This window comes from Pezoporus wallicus, unplaced genomic scaffold (assembly GCF_028554395.1).
Source record: "Pezoporus wallicus isolate ANWC-B61680 ecotype Strahan unplaced genomic scaffold, APGP_CSIRO_Pwel_v1 contig_4161, whole genome shotgun sequence".
NCBI lineage: Eukaryota > Metazoa > Chordata > Aves > Psittaciformes > Psittacidae > Pezoporus > Pezoporus wallicus.
In genome coordinates this window covers 2597293-2611919 of record NW_026639584.1, presented here as the reverse complement: position 1 = coordinate 2611919, position 14627 = coordinate 2597293, and the positions used below count along the sequence as shown (strand labels likewise).

The window sequence follows — 14627 nt, the reverse complement described above, 5'->3', positions numbered from 1 at the left end:
TTTTTCAGGCTGATTGGGCATTTGGCAGTAATGCACCTAAATGGCTCTCTACTTCTGTATGATAACGGAGCTTTGGCACAGCAAGATTGATAGCAGGTTGCCCCAGGTAAGGATGCTCCATTTTCCTGCAAACTGATTAGTACTGTCTACTCTGGTGATTTAGGTGTTTTTTCAAAGAACACATCTGAAGAGCTGCAATGGATACACACTGTCAGCTCCTGGCAGTTTGAGTGCAAACAGCTGCCCCAAAAGCTCTCTGCAGCACCACAAAGAGATGAGCCTCTCTGAAAGTGAGTCAATCAAAGAAGATAAATCTTTGTGTCACTTCCAATTATTGGGATACTCCACTTAACTGAGGGAATCACAGGCATTAGACTGGCTTTAAATGCCCACGTGGTTGGGACTACACCATTGCTCTTGGGAAGCAATTTCACTGACAGATCAAGAGGCTTTTCTCAGCTAGTTAATTCCAATTAAGTTTTTCCTCTCAATTTCATCCTACTATCCATTATCCTCAGTCAGCTACCCTTAGCAATTCCTCGCCTGCCATGCTGCTCATGCTAAGAGTCCTGGAAATGGTGACATTATTACAAGTACCTGGTGATGATACCCACGGGACCTGCCTGTGCTACAGCCTCAGAGTGAAGATGGTTTCTGCCGTAGAGTTTCTTCCAGCTGCTAAGGCCTTTAAAGAAAGCTATACACTTTAATTTAGGTATAGTAATCTCACCCCCCATGTGTTTTGCCTCTTTCATCCTCTGATAAGCTTTGTTTCTTCTGGCTACCCAGACTTGAGATAGGGATCGAAGTGTAAAGATGTGTAACAGTGGCAATGCTGCCGCAGAATGATATCCTGGTATTTTTCTAGAAGTCTACAAGCACCGGAAGATGTTGCAAATAGAGATGAAACACAATGAAACGCATCTGAAAAACAGATGATTATTTTCTGGCATACGGCTGAGTTATGACCTTTATATAGGCTCCATTAAATAATTCCTTTCCTTGACCCTCCAAAAATTAATGGGAATGGCTGCACATTGCAAAGTGGATGGGATTCATAGGTGTCTTACCTCTGATACTGAAATGGGCTGGTCACAAGCTCTCTGGCTCCCTTTCCCTTCATCCCAGTGCCATCTCTCTCACATGCTCAGGAAGACAATGGAATTAAGCAATCTGTAAACACATCCCTCCAGCTCAGGAAGGTCAAGGGGTTTGCAGGTTTATTTCAAGAAACAAGAGGAATTCAGCCCTTTTCTCAACACAGCAGTGAGCATCAAAGGGGGCCGTGCTCCCCTGTGAAAGCAGAGCCCCTTGCCAGGGGGCAGGTGGGGAAAATCCACAGAATGGAGTTTGCAGAGTCAGAAAGGTAAAGAAGCCTCCATGTGCAGACCAGTGTTAGGGAGTGCCACAGCTCACGTGTGGGCATTCACACGAGTACAGCCTCCCCCAGTGCTCTGCACACTTGAGCAGCCACTATTTGTAAGCTGGGGTTTCTAGGTCCAGGTGGTGCCAGCAGACAGGAGTCAGTGGGGCTGAACTATTTTGCTTATAACTTCTGGTATCAAAACAAGCTGAAGAGATGACTTTACAAGTAGTCAGGATTGCCCAGACTCTAGAAAATGATCAAAAGAGAGTGTGTTGGATCAGAAATATCCCTGAAAATTGATGTTTTCTCTGACTGCACCTAGGGGAAAGCCTGGAGGGTTCCAAAATACCAGAATCCCCCAAGACCACCTCATGTCGTGCATGCCATGCAGCTCACAGGCTGGCAGGAAGAAGGCAGCTGTGCTTTGACCCAGCACATGGAGCTCAAGCAGCCCCTGACTGCCCACAAGCTCTTTCCTGCCGCCAGTCCGCTTTCAAGTGCATTTTAGCATCTTCACTTAAACACCAGTAGAATTTGAAATTGGCCACCATACGAATACCTCATCTCCGGCATGCTCCCACCACATCTTAAATATTCACCAGTCTTCCTTGAATCAGGAGGGCATGGGCTTGGAGAAAGAAGTTAATATAAGGAGGAGATAAGTATTCTACTCATTATCTATAAAGAAGAAGCCCTACTTTAGCCATTCTAAATGCATAATCAGTTCAGCAGCAGAAGCTGATAATGAAACCTGCAGGTATTTTCTCTGGCAGGACAGAGAGAAATCTTATCACTAAGAAAAAGAAAACTGGAAGGATTTCAAAACCATCAGTTTATTACCAGCTCTTGGCTGGAGCCTCCATGGAGGGTACAGCAGCATGTACTAAGCCAGATTCAGCCTGCATTGCACCAGCTAGAGTCCAGAGGAGCTGCTCTGAGGGCATCTGAAGTCAAATTGACAGAACTGGGCAGAAGTCCTGCATAGATTTACACGCGTGATGAATTTGATAGCACAGGCTGCCCTGCTGGGCACCCAGGGACAAAGTGTGGGCAGGGGCAAGGCTTGAGCTAGATTTACACCAGTATAAAGGAAAGCACTGCCCAGCATTATTCAGGCAAGGGAGAAGATGTGGTGGTAGCTGCAAAGAGTTTAAACCCCCAAACCCTGATGGGAGGCTCTTCACACAGAGGTTTGGTTTGTTGTTTCAGCTGACTCTCTGCATCTCCTTTATCTTTTCTCTTTTCAGAGATGTTTGACCTTAAATGCAGAAGGATAACATGGGGCAGGAGGAGTGTTTATTATGCATGAGCTATTTTTCTTTCATGCTAGCAAAATCCTTTTGTAAAAGTTGGCAGAAGTCCCTGTTGCAGCTACATTTCGGACCCATGGGTGATCTGGAATTTCACATTATTTATGTCTCAGGATAAAAAAAGCAATGAAAAGGAAGCAGATTCAAAGAAAATAATCAGAAGACAGCTGAGGTTTGCTAGCTTTACTTATTTAAACCACTCAAGGCTTTCACTGCCCTTCACTGATATTGGATAACTCAGTGGTTTGAGGGCTTGCTGTGTAGAAGCTGGAGTAGCTGTAGGAATTACACATCGCATCTATCCCAGTGCTGTTCCACAGGCAAGGAGCATGCAGCACTTTCAAAGAACCAGCTTGCATGGCACAGCTCCTATTTACAGATGTCCTCACTCTATGTGCTATGTGGCTCCCCAGCAATTCGCCCCCTGGCCCCAGGAAGCTATTTGTACCCTAAGAGTAACTGCTGAGTACGAAGGAGAGAACTGCCAGTGCTGTCCAGACTGACACCGTTACAGAGGTGTCTTCTAAGGGTGGGCTTGCAAAGAACATGTCTAGGAAAGGTTGTTTGCATTTGCTTATTCACAGAATGGTTCCCAGGTCAAACCCAGACTGGATGCTTTCCCAAGCCTCACTTACTGTCAGTTAACATACACAGAAACTGAGGTACAAGTTCTTCAGGTACTCAGAAAACAGGTTTGCTTCCTGCCCGTGTTATTCCCAGTGATCTTCCAATGAAGTTAAAGAAAAAAACAGTTTCTCCTTACACAAACATGCACAAGGGAAAATGCTCAGAAGTGTGTAGCATGCCCCTCTGCCCTGGTGAGACCCCACTGCAGCACTGTGGGCACTTCTGGTGTCCTCAATGTAAGAAGGACATGGAACTGTTGGAGCAAGTCCAGAGGAGGCCATGAGGATGATCAGGGGCTGGAGCACCTCCTGTGTGGAGACAGGCTGAGAAAGTTGGGGCTGTTCAGCCTGGAGAAGAGAAGCTGTGTAGAGACCTCAGAGCAGCCTTCCAGTATCTGAAGGGGAGCTATAGGGATGCTGGGGAGGGGCTTTTCATTAGGGACTGTAGTGATAGGACAAGGGGTGATGGGTTCAGACTGAAACAGAGGAAGCTCAGGTTAGATCTTAGGCAGAAGCTCTTCCCTGTGAGGGTGCTGAGGCGCTGGCACAGGGTGCCCAGAGAAGCTGTGGCTGCCCCATCCCTGGCAGTGTTCAAGGCCAGGTTGGACACAGGGGCTTGGAGCAAGCTGCTCTAGTGGAAGGGGTCCCTGCCCATGGCAGGGGTTGGAGCTGGAGGAGCTTTAAGGTCCCTTCCTATCCAAGCCATTCTGTGATTTTAAAAGCCACAGATCATCACAGTCAGGGGCTAATCCTAGTGACAGGGCAAGCTCGAGTCACACTTCTCCCTTGACCACTCATTCTTCCAGAAGACCTCTCTTCAGACAGACACCATGCCTTGATTCAGAAGCTCCTCTCTGCAGTGCACGGAACATGCAGGTGACTGCAAGGAAGAGAGCACCCTCCAGAATGTCTCCCCAGGAGCTGGGGGAAGCTGTTATTGCTCAGCCTTGGGCTTCGCTGAGCCATCTAAGTTCTTAAGAACACTTTCAAATGCACAAAGGTTTTCACTTTGAGGCTTCCTCCCCCTCCAGCACTAGCAGACATTAAGTATGTGCATGCTTAATGCTTTGCAAGCTCTGCAGCAATCAGGGTGGATCGAAAAGGGAGCTTGTCTCAGTAATCCAGGTGTCTGTAATGCCAGGCCCTGGAGGTACAGCTAGGGTGACATTTTCACTAGTATCTCTTAGGCTCTTCAAGCTCCTTTGAAAATCACTGGAGGTGAATTTGAATGGAATTAGGCTCCCATGTCTCTTTTGTGTTTGAGAAGAGGTTACCTTCTGTCTTTACATTCTGCAGTAAATAACAAGCAGACTCTGCTTGAGAAGTTGGGGAGAGCATGAGCATAAATGAGCATAATTCCTTTGAATATTAAAAGTATGTTTGATGTTGTGCTCAAGGTCACACAGCAAATCAATGGGCAAAACTGAATGGAAGCCCTAAAGGCATATTACTTACAATCAGATGCAGAAGTAATTGAGTAATTGCACAGACTTAAAAGCAGCATTATATCAACTTAACATATGGCTAGAAAGCAGCTTGGGGAGCATCCGTGATTCGCTAAAGGGGAGAAAGAGTCAAGAGCAGGGCTGACATTAGATATGAATAGCTAATTTCACTGCATAGGTAACCCAGCACTGGGCAGTCTGCTACTATTAATACTCAAAAAAATCTCCTGATTTTAGTGTCATAGTTTTCAGCATCCACTGCTGGAAATGCTGCTTCCCCCACTTGAAGGACACAGCTTATTGCCTATTGGCACTATGTTGGGAGAACCCAAGATCAAAGACACCCAGTGACTTGGCTCTGACATCTTTGCTGGCATAACACTGGCAACAGCTTTGGAGTAGGCACGTCCCTGTGTGTGGCACTGAGAACGTGCCTGTTGGCTGCTGAGCTTCAGAACGAGCTGCTGGCAAGCAGCATGCTTACCAGCCCTACCTGACCACAAAGCTCTCAGCTGTCAGAACCGTGTTTGTGCTGGTGCCGTATTCCCTGTGTCCTCAGTCACATGGGTCCCTCAGTCAGTTTTCCATTAAAATGCTCATGCATTTTTTGCAAGCATCTGAACAGGAGGAGGCGCGACCTCTCCTCCTGCACATAGCCTGCCCTGTCTCCTGGCAGCAGCACATCCCGCCTGTGCCAGCTGCTGCCGTGACCGCAGGGATGCCACACTTGGGGCTGCACGTGGGCTCTGCTGGAGGCTCTGGAGATGCTCAGCAGCCTTGGGATTTCAGTCCAAGTCTTTCCCATTCACCCCCAGCAGGCTCCCCGCATTCTAGGTCATTGCTGCGCCTGACCGCACAGGCAGATCCTGGGCTCTGGGCAGCAGGTCATGCAGGAACAATCCCACAGCTCTGAAGCCAAAGGGAAAATGCCCACTGAGTCAACCGGGCTGATGCTGGGCCAGAGACTTGAGTCAGGCAGATACTGGGCAGCTCCTCTCCTGTGCACTTTCTCTGGGCACAGGATGGGTTTGGGGGTTTCCACATGGAGACTTTGCTGGCTGTGGGGCATCATCACTGCCTTCTCATGTGGAGAGGCATGGCCGCTGGAGCAGAACCATCCACCCATCCACCCCCATTTCCGCCATCCATCTGCTTCCTGTAAAGGCCCCAGGGATGAATTTCCCTTTCCCAGAGATGGACAAGCTCTGCCCCTCAGGAGCAGGAAGCAGCTCGGAATGTGGAGCCCAGAAGCAAACTGAAGAGGCAGCTTCCTTCTAAACTAGTAAGTGCAGACTCTCCTGGCACCAGCAGGTCACAGCTCCAGGGGCACTGTGCTCAGCCGCAGGGAAACCAGCCTGAATGTATGAATCCAGAAGGGTAAGTGGGCAAAAGCCAGGTTTTGAGTTCAGGAGGGGGAGAAGCTGATGCACTTCTCTGCCAGGAGCACTCACACAGCCTTAGGGAAGTTGCTCCTCAGAGCCCTGCTGACCATGTCCCCCTCAGAGTACCCAGGGCTTTCCTCAGGGAGTTTCAATCGCCTGGCTCCAGGCTCTTCCACTGGTGCAAATAAAACACTGACACATGCGAGGGTGACAGAACAGTACAAAAAAGAAAGTGGAAGGGATCCTGAGGCCCTGCACGTTTGCGTGCCCACAGGTTCCTCCCTCAGAGCCCTGCGCCAGCCGCCTGCCAGCCTGCACATTGTCTGCATTCTCCTTGAGAAGCCCTAATGAATCCAGAAATACATTTAATACATGCACTGGTATATATTAAGCACAGCAGTGTGAGAGCCTTGCAGCAGCATGGCCATACTGCAGAATTAATCTGAGATTGGTGATACCTGCAGAAAATGAGATTTATGTTAATTTTTTAAGTGTTGGGATTTTGTTGCTGTTCTAAGCCCCAGCCTCATCCTACAGAAGGAAATCTGGGAGACAACACCGCCCTCCCGTGCCACCTGTATCTCCAGGCAGGAGAAGGCTTCCTGCCTGCACTCTGGCACTAGCTGAGGCTCGGGCTGATGGTCCCTGCAGGCGCTGGCTGCTCGGAGCTGGAGCCAGGGTGATGCCAATCCCCAGCTCCCACCTCTGCCCATCCCCTGGACCAGGGTGGGCATGTGGAGCCAGTGCTGGGCTGCTCCTGCCTGCTGCAGAGATGCTGTGTTCACCAGACTGGGCAAGGGAACACAGCCCCAGCCATCCCTTAGGAACTGCTACCAGCCCACAGACGATGCACGACTGCCTCCAAAACCAGGCCTTAGGACACTGAGGCCAGAAAAGCTTTTGCTGCTGTTCTTGGTGTTTATATGTATCTCACCTTTTCTCTTCTCTGCCGATATCCTGAGCATTCCACCCCCACCAAAACAGGGGAGTGATGCGGTGAAGATACACCATTCCCTAGAGCTGAACTGGACTCCAACCTCCCAGCTCCAGAGGGTGATCCCTAACCAATAAGCCCTTCTTCTCCAGAGAAGCAACCTGCTCTGCTCAAAGCACCTTTGGCTGTGGTAGCTCCTGCAGGTTCCTAGGGTGGCTCAGGGCTCATTCTCTAAGGAGAAAGCAGCACAGTAAGTATTTTGGGAGGCTCCTAGTATTAAGGCACAGTCACTAACTGTGGCTAAAGGAGATTTGTATGTACTCTGGACTGGTGCTATGGATGGGGGGACAATCCCAGATGAAGCAAAATGATAATGTGGTGAAAATGAACAGTAGTGAGTGATCAGCAGCTGTTCTCCATCCATCCTCTCTGTGGCAGAGAACATCTCCTCCCTGTGCGTGCAGCACGATGCCTGACATTCAGGTCACAAGGTGTCATTTCAGTTTCTCCAAGTTCTTCTTTGTTTGACGTCCTAGTTTGGAAGCAGTTCAAGGAAAATCCTGGTGACTTCTCCTGCCAGCTTCTTTAAACAGCTGTCTATCTTCTGTCACTATTAGCCTAAACCAGTTGAAGCGTGGAACATAGAAAGCCCTCTCTGATGAGACCCGCTGGGTCCACAGCTTCAGTGGTGACTGCCAGAGTGGATCTGCCATGGATTGAAGGGCGTTAGGGTTCAAAAGGAGTTTTCTTCCTAGGTAACTTTTGAAAACCACACGCTTTTTAGGAATGTTTTCATTAAGTCCTAGACCCTTTCATAAAACCCTTACACCTTATGAGAGCATCTTCACATGTTGACATAGCAGGTAGAGCCAGCATGGGAACAGCTTTGGTTTCTTGATATGTGGAGAAGAAAAGAGTTGGATGGAACTACATGATCTTTACAGTCCCTTCCAACCCAAACCATCCCATGATTTTACTACTTATTTATTCAGCAAATGCAGCACACTCGAATCTACTTCTAGACTTTTAACAATATACCCATTTCTTCATAAAGCCGTGACAAGTTCAGAAGATGACTTGCCTATCTCATCACCAGCCTGCCCAAACCTGACTGTGTACACATTCTACCCCTGCTCAGCACAAAGTTCTCTGAAAAAGCACACAAAATCAATGTTCCCTGCACTGCTGAGCTGATTAAAGATGCAGCTGGGATGAGAAAGGAAGCACAAGGTCCAGCATGGTTTCCTGTGCCTATAAATAGCTGTTGGATATGGTTTAGGCAGAGGTCAGCACCAGGCAGCTGCACGAGCTCTGGCTCCCATTTGCCTCATGCTGGAGGGAGTGGGACCGATGGCAAGACACGTTCCCCTTGGAGCAAGAGCTTTTCAAACACACACAGTGTACTCCTGCGGGATGAGCTGAAGCAATGGAGAGGTTGTGCTCCTGCAGCGGGAGAAGGGCACTGGATACCTGCAGGGAGGGTCCCACGGGGATCACCCTGCAGGCTGGCAGCAGATGGACCCCTCGTTGGCCTCTCTGCTGAATAACAGACGAAATCTAAACCTGCTTCCAAACCGCTCTAAAAGAAAAGAACAGGCATCAAGATGCGATTTATGGGCTTCAGTCCGACAGAGGGACTTTGGCGGTGGCTTGGGTGCGGCTCCCCAGTGTCAGCGGCACCCCGGGTCCTCCACAAACACAAGCACGCTGTGACATCTAGTGGCAAGTTACCCGGGAAGCCCAGGGAAAGCTGTTTGTTTGACAAGTGCCGGGGCAGCCAGCCCCAGGCGTGTCTGCTGTATCGCACACTCCTCGGATGCAGAATTACCCATCCGTGTGTAACAGCGAGCACAATGGCTATTTCTACTTAGGCCAAGATGTGCTGGGGCATAGTAAAGTGTCCACAGAAAGGGACGGTATATCCACCTCAACAGACAGCTCTTCCCTGCTCTAGGTGGAAAAGGTCCTGTCCTTCTCCCACCCCAGGTAGCCAGCATCTGCTGGCATCAGCTCCAGAGCCACGGCTGCAGTGGCGCCAAGGCACAGGAGTTAGATGGGGTTGGATATGAGCCTGGCCATTCACTATTTGTCATCCACATCCTGCAGCAGCAACTAGTGCTGGTGTTTGACCAGCTCAGTGGCTCTGCCAACACTTCCAGAAGCCAAAGCACTGGGAACAGCCTGCATGTAACCAGAGAGGTGGAGCAGCAGACCCGGCACTGTGTACCCCTATTGCACATTCACCTCCTTACTATCCTATAGCAAGGTTTATTTAATATTTCACCCTTATTTTCAGACACTGTTTGATTTCATGCATTGTCATCAGTGACATATTCCATCTTAGCCTGAATACAGAAATCAAACCAATAGGCTTTGCCTAGGCCCATCATGCAAGGGTGGGGTAGCATGAATCAGGGACATCATCCGCTTACTGTGCTGCTTTGGGAAAGAAGGAAGGAACAATTACCAAATCTGAGGATTAAAACTGAGAAAAGCTGTCAAATTTCAAGAGAATCCTCGTTGTTGTGTGAGAACTGGGAGCTGGAAGGAACTGGGGAAGCTGCTGCTCAGCACACGAGGGCTGAGCTCTTCTCAGAACCACCATCTGCACCCATACAAACACACTGATCCTGCCCTGCTTCTGGAAGGTGATGGGAGCAGCAGTGAGGTCTGCAGTGCACAGCCCTGCAGGGCTGAAACCATGGTGCTCAGCACCAATCCTACTTCAGGTGTTTATGTACTTTCGTGAACACAGCTGAGACCCACATGTGGTCCCGAGGCTCCAGCAGCCAGAAGACATCAGGCATCACAACCAAAGCCTGCCAAGCTGTCAGCAGGGCCTTTCCTTTGTGCTTTGCCTTTCAGAAAGCTTTGTTTCAATGCATAAACCAGCTACTTATTTATATAACTTATTCACTAGAGAAGTTCCTTTCCTACACAAGCATGCTTGAAGAGGCAGTGGAGGAGCCGGTAGAGTGGGCAGTGTGTGCGCTCAGCCCTGTCCTGCCTGACCACGAGGGCCAGGTTTTTGGCCGGTGCTGGGTAATGCTGACCCTGGAAGTGCTCCTGAACGGTGGACTCAAAAGCTTGAATGGCACGTTATATCAAGAACAGCAATGCACATAAAGATGCTTCCAGAATGGCCTCCTCATCTCTTCACAGCTCTCTGACCACAGGGTGAGTGCTTGGGACAGGGGATACCCCACTCACAGCTGGTAAGGGGCATCACGGGGCCTTTTCAGCACCCCAGCAGGTTTCTCCACTGCCACACACCCCAAGTGAGTGAATAACTGGCAAAAAAAAAAAACATTCCCATCTTCTGACATCAGCAGTTAATTCATTTCTAAAAGACAACTCATATTCTACCTTAAAAGAGACCTTTTCGCCTGCCTGGAAGACGTGTGTGTAGCAATGGATGGATGCTCAGCCCTGGCCTCAAATGCAGCAAGCTAATTGTGTTTCTTCTCAGCTCTTGTGCTCGGCACATTGCCAGGGTGACGCAAAGCAATGAGAAATAAATTGACTCAGAACTTGGCCAGAGAGCATCAGCAAACACAGGGCTGAAAGCTCGGCGCGATTTATTTTATAGAGAGGCAAAGGACAAGAAATGCAGTGTTGTTCCCAGTCGTGGTCCTGGCAAACAGTCCTCAAAGCCCACACGAGAGCAGCGCTGCAGGCGAGGATGAGCAGCCCTGTGGCTGGCTGTCAGGAGAGCATCGCTGGGAAGGGACATGACACTAATTCACTGTAACACTTCCACCTCCTGCCCTGAGAATACAAAGTGTTTTACATGAGCAGTGGAATGAAAGGCACTGTCTGACGTGCAGACACTTAATACCCTCCTGCAAATCTGTCAGGGTTCCTGTGGGATCCTTTCAGCGTTACAAAACAAGCCTGTGGCAAAGGTGGCAGCTGAAGTTGGCCCAGCTGGTGGCCAGAGCAATGCCAGGATTGAGCCAGCACGGGGGCTCTGGCCCTGCTGGAGGTACCTGAGCACACGGCAGGAGAGCTGAGACAGCAAACACACCCGACCTGCACCCCAACCCCTCCTCCTGCTCTGGGGAGGACAGGCAGGGTCTGGGAGCACAGCATGAAGCGGCACCCACTGCCCCCTCCAGCCGCTGCCCGTGCCATCCCACTGCTGCTGGCACAGGTGCCTGCCCCACGGGTCCCCTCTCACTGCTGCAAACACGTCTCTTTTACCATCGGCTCTCAGGGGGAGACACCGAGCTCAGGGTCACTTCTCCGTTGCTGATGGTTTCCCAAGGGCTTTCCCATGCTTTCCCCACCAGCAGCACCGCTGCTGCTTCCCAGCTCCTGCGCTGCCCACCGGCGCCAGGCGGGACAGCTTCCCCCCTCCCGGTCATACACACAGGCAGGGACGAGGCTTCAGCGGTGAGCACTAAGGGTGCTTCCTGGTGGCCCTGTGAGGAACCCCCGGTGCTCTCCCCTGCTCCTTGCCTGCTCTGCGCTGTCACTTGTGCTGAGACACAGGATTCCTCATCGAACAAACAGAGCCCTGTTTCTTGGCCAGGATGTGGAATTTCATGGCTAATAACGTGTGAGAGGCACATAGCACACCGCGCACATGGACGTGTCTTCATGCACCCGTGTATATACTCCCAAAGGACTCCTTCCCCTCCCAGCGAATCCCAGTGGCTGTGGAGAGCGGGAGCGACTGGAGCCTGTCATAGGTACCTGCTACCATCTAGAGGAGAAACCTGTGCCGAGCACAGAGCCCTCACGTTCCTTCACAGATCAGGCTTTGCTGATTCAATGCCCCCCGTGTGACAGATGCTAAAGCATCAGACTTCAACATTTCCAATAGCTACATTTTTTTTTCTCTAAATCCCAAACAAAATCACTGTAAACCTTCTTGGTTTCTGCCTAACCAAGCCCAAACACAAGCTGCACATCTCAGGTGGGAACTGCCACACCTTTTGCTGTTCCTTCTCCCAAAACAGCTCATGCCCCATTTTCTGGTAATAAAATTAAAGAAATAGAATAATCAAGGCAAAACAATAAACCTCCTCCTACCTTCCATGGGGAGGGTGAACTGCAGCGTGTCACTGTCCTGGGCAGAAGCTATTCCCGTGTCCCTGCAAGCAGTCCTGCCCGGGGCAACTGAACTCCAAGCCCATCTGCTCGGCTTTAAGCAGGACCGCTGAGATCCCACCCAGGACGGGGTGGAGAATCCTCCCTGGGAAAGAGCAGCTCGGTCACAGCTCCCTCCAGCCGCTCTGCACATCTTGGCAGGGCTTTGACATGCCGTTTCCTTTCTCTTTCCCTTGGTATTCAGCAGCAGGCCCTTCGGCTGCTGTCTCACATCAGCATCTACAACCGAGTTCACAACAGGGATTGAGTGTGACAGTGCCAAAGGTGTGGGTGGCATGGGCACCAGCAAGGAATCTGTCAGGACACAAATGCAGGGTACACGTAGTTTGAATGAGGATGGAGCTGAGTGAAACACACAGAGGTGCTGAAAACACTGGTTCTGACAGTGAGAAATCCTCGATAACTGGAGCACAGCCCAGATGCTCAAGCTCAGTGCAGAGCACGCTGCCCAGCACTATAATGAGGACACCACCCCTGGCACAGCTCTAGTTTTGCCAGAGGCAATGGGAAAAGCCTGCTAAAACTTGTGCTTTTGCATCGGAACTCATACCCAGCAAAGGACATTTTCCTTAAACCCACCTCTCTCTCACGTTCATTCTGACTCGACCAGAGGCTGCTGAGCACGGTTTGACCTTGCTCCACAGTGAATGGTCCTTACAGGGAGCATGGTTGCACACAGGCAGCAGGCTCCCAACAAGATGGGCTACAAAAAACACCACACAACCCACCCGGGTGCTGGCTGGTTTGGGCTTCCCTTGGGCTTTCTGGCAGGTGGAGACCAGAGGATGCCAGTAGCATGTTTGGACATTAATGTGTTTATTGCCTACCACACACATTTGTTCAGTTTTGGACCTGTTCCCTCTTTGTTTGAGGCTGACCTGCCCAGCAACAGGCAGCTTGCACAGGCCCTGCTCCCGCTGCCACTGCTCACCTTGGGGACATCCCAACCTGCCACTGCAGTGAGATGGAGAAGCCAGACAGTGTGCACAGCAGAGCTCGCTGCAGCATTGCCAGGAGACCAGAGCTGCTCCCAGCCTCCATTTCCAGCTGCTCACTGCACACAGCAGATGCCTGACAGGGCACTGGCACTCACTACTGGTTACCTCTGTGCCACAGTCTCACACTAGGTAACAAGGTTAAGCACTAATGAAGGAAAATCCCAAAACAGGGTCCTTGTGGCTGCCAGACATATATAGCAAACTGAAACAACTCCTCATGAGGCTCCTACTTGGAACATGCTCCTGTAGCATTTGTGGAGGGAGACATCCACACTCAGGTCCCAGTTATCCTGACCAGGAGTGGTTAGGACAGCCACATATAAGCCACACCAGTGTGATGAGAACAGAAATTAGCTTTTGCTTGCTTCTGAAATAGGATGTCTGAAAGAATAATGTTTTCTGACTCCAGAAATCAGAGGAAATGGAGACATAAGCCCCACACAGGGCACCCTTCAGAAAAGGGCCCAGAACACATCTGGGTTCCAGGGTGGCCCTGCCTGGGGCAGGCAGCACTCTGCAGCACATTGGTACCTGCACCCTGAACCCAATGCATGCAGTGATGCAGAGAACCCAGTGCATGTAGTGATGCAGAGAACCCAATGCATGCAGTGATGCAGAGAACCCAATGCATGCAGTGATGCAGAGAACCCAATGCAGGCAGTGATGCAGAGAACCCAACGCAGGCAGTGATGCAGAGAACCCAATGCAGGCAGTGATGCCAAGAACCCAATGCAGGCAGTGATGCAGAGAACCCAATGCAGGCAGTGATGCAGAGAACCCAACACAGGCAGTGATGCAGTCATTGCTCTTCACGAGGCGCACACAGCCCCAGGGCTCCCCGGGCCACATCTCCTGCAGGATCTGCACTCCCTGAGCAGAGGCATCCCCAGGACCCCAGGCGGGGCTCAGTCAGCGCCGCTGCTGCAGGGCTGGAGGGCAGCCCCGTGCCCCGGGTGACACTGCTGCCCTCGCTGCCTCCCGGCCCCGCTGAGCTCCCCGAGGAGCAGCCCCATGGTATTTTTAGCCTGTTTACAAAGCCGGAGCAGAGCTCAGGCCAGCACAAGCGGTGCAGTCAGTGGGCAGTCAGTGGGCAGCTGAAAGCCAGTGGGCAGCAATGTGGAGGTGGTTTTCCAGGATAGGTGCTGATGTTAAAGAAGGAAAGCAAAGCAGAACCAACACCAGAACATCACCATCTTGCCCTTCCTGTAACGAGCTTTTCTCCTTCTGAGCCTCACCTCACTGGGGACCCAGCTCTGCAGGAGCAGCAGTGTGGGGGTTCCACAGGCTCCTGCTGCTCCCCTCCAACACTGCTGAAGACCATGAGGCCAGAAGAAACTTCAGGGACCTGGTGTATGGATCTTTTGCGTGGCCTCCAGTGAGAGCATTATCCGCCTCACCAGTGTCTGTCTTGAACTGCGATGCTTGTGCTAAGCATGGCAGCCCAGGAGCAG

At 50.8% G+C, this 14627-nt stretch overlaps 1 protein-coding gene across 1 annotated transcript in view; it reads right to left on the bottom strand.

The window, feature by feature from the left end:
* Nucleotides 1-12869, bottom strand: part of LOC130602326 (rho GTPase-activating protein 7-like) — a 45220-nt gene extending 32351 nt beyond the window's left edge. The window contains exon 1 of the mRNA XM_057415113.1: nucleotides 12101-12869. Within this exon, the coding sequence (XP_057271096.1) occupies nucleotides 12101-12455 (355 nt within the window). The 5' untranslated portion in view covers nucleotides 12456-12869. The remainder of the gene's footprint in view (nucleotides 1-12100) is intronic.
* Nucleotides 12870-14627: the final 1758 nt, after the last annotated feature.